General features: G+C 40.3%; 1 protein-coding gene across 8 annotated transcripts in view; it reads left to right on the top strand.

Annotated features, from left to right (window-relative positions):
* Positions 1–12,147, top strand: part of MTUS2 (microtubule associated scaffold protein 2) — a 589,535-nt gene that overhangs the window by 390,243 nt on the left and 187,145 nt on the right. For all 8 annotated transcript variants that reach the window (XM_038573372.1, XM_038573369.1, XM_038573370.1 and 5 more), the window contains one exon: positions 8,293–8,454. In XM_038573372.1, the coding sequence (XP_038429300.1) occupies positions 8,293–8,454 (162 nt within the window). The remainder of the gene's footprint in view (positions 1–8,292; positions 8,455–12,147) is intronic.

The following is a 12,147-nucleotide window of genomic DNA, read 5'->3' as shown; positions in this document are numbered from 1 at the left end:
CCAAATAGCAGAAGAACTTGAATGCCAGAAAGCAGAGTTTGTAAGTTACTTGGAAGACTAGATTGAGCCATTTGTGCTTTGGGAAGAACAACAGAGCAGGAGGGCACAGTGAAGACGGTGAACTTAATGTGGGGGGTGAGAGGAGGAAGAGCCAACACCACTGTCTCCAAGAGGTGCCAAGGGACTGACAGGGGCCAGCCACAGGAACAAAGAGCGGGTATTAATCTCAAGTCCAGAATGGAAATGGAAGCATGCTGGCTTGCATTGTTTGATAAAAGGGAGAGAGTCAAGGATGATTGTGACATTCTAATCCTAAATTTCTAGAAGAATGATTATATCAATAATAAAGAATAAAAAAGGTCAGGTGCTAGTATGAAGCTGAGAGAAATATTTCCTTTAGATGTCACCTCCTCCAGGAAGCCTTCCCCAAGCACCCATTCTTCACCCTTGAGTTTCCCTCTAGCTCTGCCGTCTTGTGTTTCTTTACATCTGTGTACTTGTTTGGGGTTTGGGTGCTCCTCTATTGAAAAAGGTATATTGTGTGAGGTTAGGACCATGTCTGCCCTGAGCCCCCCTGCCTAGTGTAGAGCCTGACACCTAGAAGGCTTAGTCTACTTCACTTTGACAAGGAAATAACTTTGCTGAAATGCTAAGATAGCAGGTTTCCTTTAGTTCTTTAACGTGAGAAATAAAATATACACCTGGATTAAAATATACACAAGGTGGGAAGTAAGACATTCAGTTGATACTTTAATAATTAAACTAAATTTTGCCACCGAGTGATTACTGCTAAATCAATGAAATATGCATCAATTAGGCAATCATGCAGCCAGAACATTATACAATTTGATTACCTAGAATTGTTTAAAATGAAAATCAGTGAAGAGAGTAGTTTAATCATTATAATATGTATAAATATTCAAAATCAGTGAAACATGTTTCTTAAAATTTAGCTGTAATGCCCTCATATTATTAATAACTGTTTTGCTTTTCTTCTACAGCCTTCCCCTTAACCTCATTCTGATCTGGTTAGTGTCTGTACCTCATTGCTATTCTTTCTTCTTTTTAAGAATCAGGCTAACTTCTTGGGATTCCAATACATGAAGCAGTGAAAGAGCACATTGGAATATGGATCAGAAAGTCCAGCTTTCTGACCTCAGCCATAGCCGTACCCTTCTGAGCAGGTTGAGTAGGTGCCACTCCTTACTTCACAGGGGAATATCAGGTACCCTGTGCTTTCACACTTCCTCCTCCCAGTGCCTGCCTCTAGGGCCACCTCTTCTGGCCTTAATTTGCATGTGTCTTCCTCTATCTGCGTAGGACCAGAGCATCTCAGACTTACACCTAATTTTGTGAGAGTGGACAAGAAGGGTGAAGGGGTTCAGGGAAGAATTGAGTATCATCCTCCTCATGTGGGAATTTGTTCTGTTATAGTGGATGGGATGCAATAATGGGACTGAGGAGTACTCCTTTCTGTGTTGTACAAGAGTATGTTATTCAAAGCACCTACACCACATTGCAATCCCACCAACAGTGTATGGAAGGTTCCAACTTCTCCACATCTCCACAGACACTTGCTGTTGTCTGTATTTATAATAGCCATCCTAGTGGGTTTCCTTTGGTTTCTTTGATTTGCATTTCCCTAATGCCTAAAGGCATTTACCATTTTTCATGTGCTTATTGGCTATTTGTATGTATTCTTTGGAGAAATGTCTATACAAATTCTGTTCATTTTTAATTGAATTCTTTAGACCCTTATATGATTTAAAAATATTTTCTTCAATTTTGTGGGCTGTCTTTTCACTTTAATAATAGTGTCCTTGGAAGCACAAAGGCTTTTATTTTGATGAGGTCTAATTTATCTATTTTTTCTTTAATTATGCCTCAGATGTCATATGTAAAAAACGGTTATCTAGTCTCCAGGTCATTAAGATTTACATTTGTGTTTTCTTCTAAGTGTTTTATAATTTTAGTGCTTACATTAGGTATTTGATCCATTTTAAATTAGTTTCACATATGGTGTGAGGTAGGGTTTCAGCTCCATGAGATTTTGATAGACTTGATCCCTCAGTTCAAGATGTAAACACTGTGGGGAAGGAACTTGAGGGTCCATCCTGAAGGGAGAAAAAAAGGGATCACTGTATCCTAGGATTTAATGCTGAAGGAGCCTGTTTGTCCTGGTGGTATAATGAGAAAAAGTACAGCACAATTAGGTTTATATATTCAACTGGACCCAGCTGGATTCTGTAACCATGCAGAACATATACGTTGAAAATTCTCACACTCTATTGAAGGGGATCTTACCTTCCAAGCAGTAAGTGGATGATTTACAAAAGGTGGCCAGTGTCCAGCAGTAAAACAGGATGCTATTGTCCTTTAGTTATATGATCAGAAGAATACCTTCATCCTTCAGTGGTGATGGTGTGACCAGTCCAGTATGCACCACTAGCATTGAAAAAGGAAGGAATTAAGGAGACTAAGCTGGCAACTCACAGAGTTAAGAATGGTGCAGAGAAATTCCTTTTATGACATGTGATTGTTTAATTAAAATATTATCTTTTCTCCCTGCCTCGTACCCCTGAGGTAACACTATTAGCCTTTGTTCTCCATGGTTTCTTACATTCCTACATGTCTTCTGAACAGAGGTATTGACAGCCCTACCCACTAAATGCCAATATTGCTTCAACCCAATATATCCCAAATTTTGATCCCTTAACGAGTAGTACTGTCTCTTTTAATTTTTATTTTATCATTATTATTTTTAAAAATGTGTTTGTTTTAGAGAGCATGCACATACTGGAGAGAGGGGCAGAAGCAGCAGGAGAGAAAGAGAAAAGATTCCTGACTGACCACAGAATTCAATGCAGGGCTTGTTCTCACAGCCCTGAGATCATGATCCAAGTTGAAATCAAGAGTCAGATGCTTAACTGACTGAGCTACCAGATACCCCATTTTATTATTTTTAAATTTTTATTTATTATTATTATTATTAGTGCTGCCTCTTTTTAGAACCACTTATTTGTTGTTTGCTTTTTCATGGAACTCTGCCTTCTTTGTATCTCTGTCATCTGACATGGCACCTAAAGTATAATTGGTGTTCAGCATTATGTTTGCTGGCTAACATTTATTAGCCCTTGTTCTCTGTGGTCTCTTACATGAAATCTGCACTTGCTCTTCCTTCAATTATGTTGCAGTTCAGAAAGAAGATTTAACTGTCTCTAATTGGAAATTCTAACCACTTTTCTTGGAACTTGACAAGTAGATTCTAGAATTTATATGTAAGAGAAAGGTCAAGAATACTTGAGTCAAGACAATTGTAAAGTAAAAAACAGAGTTGGAGGTACTTGTCTTATACTGGTTCAGTATACCAGTACTGATCTTATACAATAGTAAGTAAATATGATATGGTATTGGTATAGTGACAGAGGAAGAGATCAGTGAAACAGATTATAGAGTTCAAAAGTGGAGCTTCATGTAGCAAAGTTCATAGGTATTTATGAAATGATTTCTTTTTTCTCCTGGGCATAAACTAAACTACATGTCCTAGCTGTTGGATTCATGGCAGAAGTGATACACTCCACTTCTAAGCCTGACCCAGTAAATCCTTCCACAAATAATTCATTTTTCCCCATATACCAGCTGCATATTAATGTCTTTTGAGAAACCCAGATTAGGGCAAAAACACAAGATAGAAGGAGCCTGAGTCCCTGAGCTCCTGCCTGGAGTAGAGCTCCCCAGGATAGCAGATCATTCAGATTACCTGTGTGAGATGATTCATGATTGAGCAATAAACTTTAGTTATGTTAAGTTATTAAAATCTGGGAGTTGCTAGCTTGTTCTAATAATCAGGCCTATATGGAAACTTGATGCACAACAGCTGGCAGTGCAGGTATCGCAGAGAAGATGGACTGTTCAATATATAGGCCTGGGATAATTGGCCATCAGTATAGAAAACAGCAACAACAAATACAGTCCCACTCCATGCTCCATTCCAGGTGAATTAGTGATCTAATATGAAAAACAAAGTTTTGGGGTTTTTTTAAAGATTTTTTATTTATTTATTCATTCATTCATAAGAAACACAGAGAGAGAGAGAGGCAGAGACACAGGCAGAGGGAGGAGAAACAGGCTCCATGCAGGGAGCCCAACGTGGGACTCGATCCTGGGTCTCCAGGATCAGGCCCTGGGCTGAAGGTGACGCTAAACCGCTGAGCCACCTGGGCTGCCTGAAAAACAAAGTTTTAAACTTTTTAGAAGAATACATAGGAGAACATCTTTATTATCTCAGGTAGCGAATGAAAAGCTAAGACACATAAGGTGCAAATCAAGTGGGGGAAAAACTGAGAAAAATCAGCTACGGTAAAAGGAAAGACTTCTAAATAAAGGCACCATCACTGTGGAGGTTAGTCAAAGACTGGGAGAATGTTTGAGATATATACCAATAAAGAATCAATATCCAGAATTTTTTTTTAAAAAAACTCCTATATGTCAATTAGAAAAGCAGAATACTTGAGTAGAAAAGTGTGCGGAGGTATGAGTGGGTATCTTATGGAAGAAAAAACTTAAATATGAAAAAAGTGTTCCATCTCACTGCTTGTCAGAGATTCATAAATTAAAACCAATTTCATTAATTAAAGTCAGACAGTCACTACCTGTGGTGGGTGTGAATTTCAACAAGCAATACCCTGAGTCCCGGCAGATTCCCCTGTAGTGGAACCAGCAGTGTTCAGTATTCTCATGCGCAGTGGTCCCTTATGTCCTTATTCTCACCTTTTCCTGTGTCTCAAGTAGTTCATCATATGTTTTAAGGACATCAGACTGTATCTCTTTATTCTTAACATCCTGCAGTTACTGTCAGATTTATCTCAATAATCCTTTCCTTTCTTCTCAGAGCAGCGCATCTGATATTACTCCCTGGACACTTCGCAGGTTCCTATGAAAAACTGACTTGCTGTAATGACCAACCGCTGAACCTAAAACCAAGCTGTGTGTATTCATAACTAACACAGAAGAGCACGCTATGCACCAGACACCATTCTGTTTTCTTTCTTTTTTAAAAAAAGATTTTATTTATCTGAGAGAGATAGAGCATGAGCAGGGGAAGGCGCAGAAGGAGAAGCAGAGAATAGCTGCTAGCAGGGAGCTGAACACAGGGCTCAAGCTCAGGACTGCGATCATGACCTGAGCCGAAGGCAGAAACTCAGTCTGCCACCCAGCTGCCCCAGTCACTCTGTTTTCTTGTACTGACTCTTGCATTAACATTGTAAAATTCACCTTTATTAGTTCTTTCATGTCACACCACAGCTCTTTGAGTTCCATGCCCAGTATCCCCACTTGCAGACAAAGAAACTGAGAGGTGGACAAAGAAACTGAGGTGGGAGGTGGAGGAGGTGGTATGCACACCCTACTTGTTCAGTCTGCACCATTTATCCAGATAATAACCTGGATCGTTTGGGTCAGATTTGGGGACTGGATTAGACTCATGAAACACCTCCAAGGACTGAATCCTCCAGAACATTTTTCTGGCTCCCACAAGCAGTTTGTTTATTGCCAGTTGTTTTCTTCCTCTTATCAAGCAATGGTTTAATGTTGTCTGCATTGTTGTGAAGTACTTGGAGCATTTATAGACTTCAGCAGCCATTTCCAAATTCTGAGTACTTTTCACTTACTAAATAATGAGTCTTTAATTACTGGCTGACTTAAGCTAGTTTTCAAAGAGTGATGCTGTTAACTGCCAGCTGTATCCCACAATGATGGACAAGAATAGAGTTCTATTTTATTTTGTTTTACTTTCTTTTCTTTTTTGTTAATTCAAGACCTCTCTCAGAGGAGAGTCCATCACCCACATAGCTTCCTTGACACTCTGTACTTCAGACAGATGAATTACTTCCCAGTCTGAAAAGCCGCCAGATCTCTAAATTGACACGTTCTCTGAATAAATGTGGAAGAGGATGATGCCAGGTGCAAGAGGATTTGATAAAAAGGCATTTGAACTTTATAAATGATACAAAACATTTCTCTTCTTAAGAAACTTTATTTTTTTTTTCTTCTTAAGAAACTTTAATAAATTAAGTAAAAGACTCTATGTGAAACTTTTTATGTTCAATTCAGTTTCCACTACACAGTTTAGTGAATAGATTACTCTGGCAGTATATCAGCAGTAGGCTAAGCGGTAGATAATTCCATGTGAAATATATTCAGTGGCCGAGCCACCTCCTTCCATCTGAAATGTCCTACAAATCTCCAGAGATCCTCTAACTTCTAGGATTGGACTGGTGAGCTTATTGGATGATTAAGAAGCTAAGACATACTGTTTTCAGGTGCATGGCATCCCTTTTCTTGATGAAGTTTTTTTTTTAAGATTTTATTTATTTATGAGAGAGAGAGAGAGAGAGAGAGAGGCAGAGACACAGGCAGAGGGAGAAGCAGGCTCCATGCAGGGAGCCTGACACGGTACTCGATCCTGGGACTCCAGGATCAAGCCCTGGGCTGAAGGCAGGCACCAAACCGCTGAGCCACCCAGGGATCCCCCCTTTTCTTGATGAAGTTTTTGGATCGAACATGTGGTTCTTTATCTGACATTCAAGATACAGTACAGATCCTTTTGGTGAAGTTTGGATGCATTTTGTTCTGTTTGCATATATTAAATGCATCCTCCTAGCCTTGTTTCAAACCATGTAAAACCTTGCACAGACCTGAAAAGAACTATAGGACCAGGGTTATTTGCTGGGAAATAGCACATCCTTTCTTTTTCCTTCCTAAATACACTTTTCTTTAGAAACAAAGCAAATCTCACCAATTTTAAACAGATTTTTCAGGTCATCCGAGGGAGGAAAGCTGCAATCTCCGACTCTAAGTGGTTGAATAAAATTCCTGGATGTTTTAAATATTAAAGCTTCTTGAATAATGTTATCATTTTTATGCAGGCTCTATCTAAATAGAATGTTGCCTATCCTTTTAAAATGATGAAAACAAAAAATTTAATCTTTTGCTAAAATTCTGTATAACTTCTTCCAGCTGTCATTGCATATTTTCCATGGTAGATGGTCACGTTTCTAACTGGATAGTTTAATTCCAAACAAGCCATAGTTCTGATACATTCAGGCTCTATTTATTATTTATTTATTTATTTTTATTTTTTTTAAAGATTTATTTATTCAGAGAGAGAGAGAGAGAGGCAGAGACACAGGCAGAGGGAGAAGCAGGCTCCATGCAGGGAGCCCGACGTGGGACTCGATCCTGGGTCTCCAGGATCACACCCCGGGCTGCAGGTGGCGCTAAACCACTGCACCACCGGGGCTGCCCCAGGCTCTATTTAATTTAGTGGATTAGGCCTTGCAGCTGTAATCAGAGGTGTATTTAAGACTGATTCTTTAACAGGGAATAGATGATGGTGTCATTGTCTGTAAGACATGACAAATGTATAAACCACAGTGGGTTTGGAAAGCTCTAGAAGAAAACTTGGGGTTCATGCATTTTATTTTTTATTTTTTTTATTTTATTTTATTTTATTTTATTTTATTTTATTTTATTTTATTTTATGCCTTGTGCATTTAAAGCTGACACAGATCCCCATATCCCATAAGTTCAGAGCGTCAGAGCAGTCATTTATAAATGAACTGTCCTGTAGACAAAGAGTCTTTCTATATTGAATGGTTAACTGAAATTATTGATAAGCATCTTCTGCCTTTGCAATAAGCTCGCTCTAATTCAGGAGCTTTGTAGTTTGGTGGGGTCTTAGCTTTCCGGACAAAAAGCTTCATGAGTTTCAGAGAGATTCTCTGTCCCCATGGTCCTCACAACTGTACTTTCATGCCAAACCTCTTATTTTGAAGGCAAAATAACTTGGGTATCAGGGAGTTCTCCATCAGCTTCGTGGACTGGCAGTGCATGTACACATGCACTCTTATTCTCAACTCTCCTAGGTCACTCACACTGGTTTTCAAAAAAGGATTGCTCATCTCCTGTGTGTTACACATCCACGTAAGCAAATTCTGTGTGTCTGTGTATGTGCGCGCACACGTGCACAGGTATAAAATCCTCAGAGATTGCCCTTGTCTTTTGTGTAGCCCCTTGCACAGAGCATTTGAGTGACAGACTTTGCTGTAAGACTAAAGGGAGCACTTTTCTGCTTCTGGTCCCAGAGAAATGCTTTTCAAGGCCACTTGCTAAGAGTCAGTTCGAGTTCTAAAGCAGATGACGGTATTGGCATTGGTTGGCGATTGCAAATGGCAAGGAGAGTCCATCCATTTTTCATGAAGTTATAATTAACACACTGTCTGCCTCCCACAGGGTCAACCTTTGGGAATGAAGACCAGCCGGCTCTGAAGGCAGCTTTGCCTTCCAAAGACACACCCAAGGGGGCCAGCCGGGCAGCCCCTCCAGCATCTTCCAGTGTGACAACACCCCGCAGGAGTTTGCTTCCAGCGCCAAAATCCACATCTACACCTGCTGGTAAGACCATGTGCCTTGGAGAAGCTGTACAGTGGAGTGCCTTTTCTGTATTAAGAAGTCTTTTCAAAGCCCCCCTGTACATCAGTTATTTAGATGGGATGATAGATGAGTTTGAAATGGCATTTAAAATTAATAATAACAATAATATCACTATTTTCAAAGTACTTTCATATATTCATATGTCTAAATTCTCACAACTGTCTCTCACTCCTCCTCCAACTGGTAACCCATTGAATCATACATTTTGATTGTAAGAAAAAAAAGAATCAAGCTATTTTAGGGAGATTGGCATTTGGCTCTGGATTCCTGTGTTGATGAAGTCACTGGAAGAACTGTAGGACCAAGCTTCTGACTGCACCTTCAGGAATGACTCATGGAACCCCACAGAAGTTACCACCTCTATAAGGATCTGGGAGCTCTGTTCCCTGCCTTTAGTTCTGGGCTCACACCACCAAAGCTGAGATCCAGGGAGGAGCAGCTACCTCAGAAGGGCTCCAGACCAAGCTGTGTCTGCTAGATGCTGGCCCACAGAAGGGATGCCCTGCCCCTCCATACCCATGAAGCTGGTGACCAGAGGCAGGGCAGTCGGCTAATGCAAAAGTGTAACAAGTGAACGTTCTTGTCAAGGCGGCCTACACGTGGCCCCCTCATCTCACTCAGGTACCTCTGTCTGTCTGTGGGGTGCCCAGGCATGCAATTGTGAGCTGCCCATCTTCTGCACTATAGGAAAGGGCACAAAGAGGAGGGGAGGATGCATGTTATTTTATTTTATTTTAATCCATTATACAAGGCTTATCCATCTGGTATCTATTCTTTCATATCTTTCTTCTATGCTCAAATGATCACATACCAACATACATATATGGGTTTATGTGAGTTTCTAAAACTGAGAATTTATTTTATTTTAAATATTTTATTTACTTATTTATTTGGGAGAGAGAGAGGAAGGGAAAGAGAGTGAGTAAAGAAAAGGGCAGAGGGAGAAGGAGAAGCAGGCTTCCTGCCGAGCAGGGAGCCTGACACGAGTCTTGATCCCAGGACCCTGGGATCATGACCTGAGCTGAAGGCAGAGACTCAACCAACTGAGCCACCCAGGTGCCTCTAAAATTGAGACTCTATACCTATTTTTCTACATGTTGCTTTCCTTATTCCAAGAGCACATCATAGAAATACCTTCAAATCACAGTATGGCTCACTCTTTCCAGTGGCTGCCCAATATAGATATACCAGGATGTATTCAATCTTTCCGCACTGTGGGTACTTTGTAGCTAGCGTTGCCCCTATGAACAGTGCTGCAGCAAATGGCCTTGAATGAGTGGCGCTCTTTCTACAGGATTGATTCCTGGGAATGGATTGCTGTGTTTGATGCATTCATAGGTCTCACTAGATTCCTTCTAAAGATGCTGCAGTGCTTCATGTGTCCACCTATATGCCTGCTAGGAATAAGTATGATCCCTTTTTAAGACTTTAGTCCATCTGATGGGAGTAAAATACTTTCTCAATGTTCATTTTATTTGCATTTCCCTAACCACTAGACTAGCTGGATCCCCTTGCTCTAGGTTGCAGTATCACCTTGTAACCCTCTTGGGTAAGACTTAAATTACTTGTTTACGTTTTGTTCTTCCTCAGCAGAAGGAAAGCTTCTGGAGTCAGTGACTATGTCTGTTTTGCTTTAGCACAGTATCCCCACTGTCTGCCACAGTGATATGAAATTATCCTTAACGTCTATTTGTTAACGGTTGGGTGAATCAACCAATAAATGCATGGATGCTGCATGGCATTTGAATCTTTCAGTTCCACTTTACTAATAGCTTGGCCTTAGTTTTTTGTTTTTTTTTAAGATTTTATTTATTTATTCATGAGAGACAGAGAGAGAGAGGCAGGCAGAGACATAGGCAGAGGGAGAAGCAGACTCCATGCAGGGAGCCCGACGTGGGACTCGATCCTGGGTCTCCAGGATCACGCCTTGGGCTGAAGGCAGATGCTCAACTGCTGAGCCACCCAGGCGTCCCTTGGCCTTAGTTTAAATAGAAAACAATTAGACAAGTTTAAGGGAAGTTAATATAGATGTTGAATCAACCATATAGGTGAATGTTTCTCAAATTTTAGTGCATTACAATCACCTGTTTAGCTTGTTAAAACACAGATTAATGGGCCTTATCCCCAGTGCATCTCATTCAGTAATTGATAATTATTACATGTTATATATATTATATGTCTCTAATGTTTAGGAAAAAGGTAATCTATTATACATATTTTTCTCTACCTGGCTTTTATCATGTAATGCTATCCCCTAAAAATCACCTTCTATGGGGTATACCCTCAAGACGAGGAAAAATAACTCCTCATTCTTTAAGTGTAGACTGTGCACAGCAACTTACTTCTGAAGAGGACAATTTGGAAAGGGAGACAAAGAGTAACTTTCTGGAGTAGAAATCTGACAAACATTACCTTGGATGATCCAAGTTAGCATCAACATTATTATAAGTCATGCTGATAATAGTGTACCTTTGATATTATGCAATGACAATGGTATTCTACCTCTGTGGTCTTCCTCCCCAAAACCCAGAGCCCCAGTATAATCATGAGGAAAGGTTCAGACAAATCCCAATTGAGGGACACTCTACTTAATACCTGAGTGGTATTCCTCAGAACTGTCAAAGACAAAGTCTGAGAAGCTCATACCCAAGCGGAGCCTAAAGAGGTATAGCAACTAAATGTAAATGTAGGATCCTAGATAGGGTCCTAGAACATAAAAGGGACAATAGGGAAAAAACTGTGGAAATCTGAATAAGGTATGCACTTCAGTTAAAAAAATTAAAAAAGGGATGCCTGGGTGGCTCAGTGGTTGAGTGTCTGCCTTTGGGATCCCAGTCCCGGGATCGAGTTCCGCATCGGGTTCCCTGCATGGAGCATGCTTCACCCTCTGCCTGTGTCTCTGCCTCTCTGTCTGTCTCTCTCAGGAATAAATAAATATAATCTTTAAAAAAAATTTTAAAAATCACCTTCTAGGGATCCCTGGGTGGCGCAGCGGTTTGGCGCCTGCCTTTGGCCCAGGGCGCAATCCTGAAGACCTGGGATCGAATCCCACATCGGGCTCCCGGTGCATGGAGCCTGCTTCTCCCTCTGCCTGTGTCTCTGCCTCTCTCTCTCTCTGTGTGACTATCATAAATAAATAAAAATTTTAAAAAAATCACCTTCTAGTAGAACATATTTCCCCATTCAGTAGGTCTGGGGTGGTGCCTAAGAATTTGCATTTCTAACGATTTCCCAGATGCTGCTGCTGCTGCAGACCTAGGGGTCATATTTTGTGAACCACTCTTGTAGAAAAACAGCCTAGGAATTTGGACAGTTGTTCTCAGAAAAAGCCACATGAAAAAATAATCTACCTCATTTATAATAAGAAAAATGTAAAGTAGAACTACAATGGGCTACAATATCTCACCTAGTCAGTTGGCAAAATTCCAATAGGTTGAAAACATCCACTGCTGTGAAGCTGCAGTAAAAAGGTATCCTCATGCACTACTGGTGGTATAGAACAGAGTACACATCTTCTGCAGGAGAATTTGGCATTATCTAATAAAATCACATGAGCATTTGTTCTTTGACCTAGCAGTTCCACCTCTAGGAATCTTCCAAAGGTAGACTAGCGAAAATAAAGTACACAAAGTATTTAAAATCACAATCTGGGCA

This window comes from Canis lupus, chromosome 25 (assembly GCF_011100685.1).
Source record: "Canis lupus familiaris isolate Mischka breed German Shepherd chromosome 25, alternate assembly UU_Cfam_GSD_1.0, whole genome shotgun sequence".
NCBI classification, from domain to species: Eukaryota; Metazoa; Chordata; class Mammalia; order Carnivora; family Canidae; genus Canis; species Canis lupus.
This window is presented reverse-complemented; position numbering and strand designations above follow the sequence as displayed.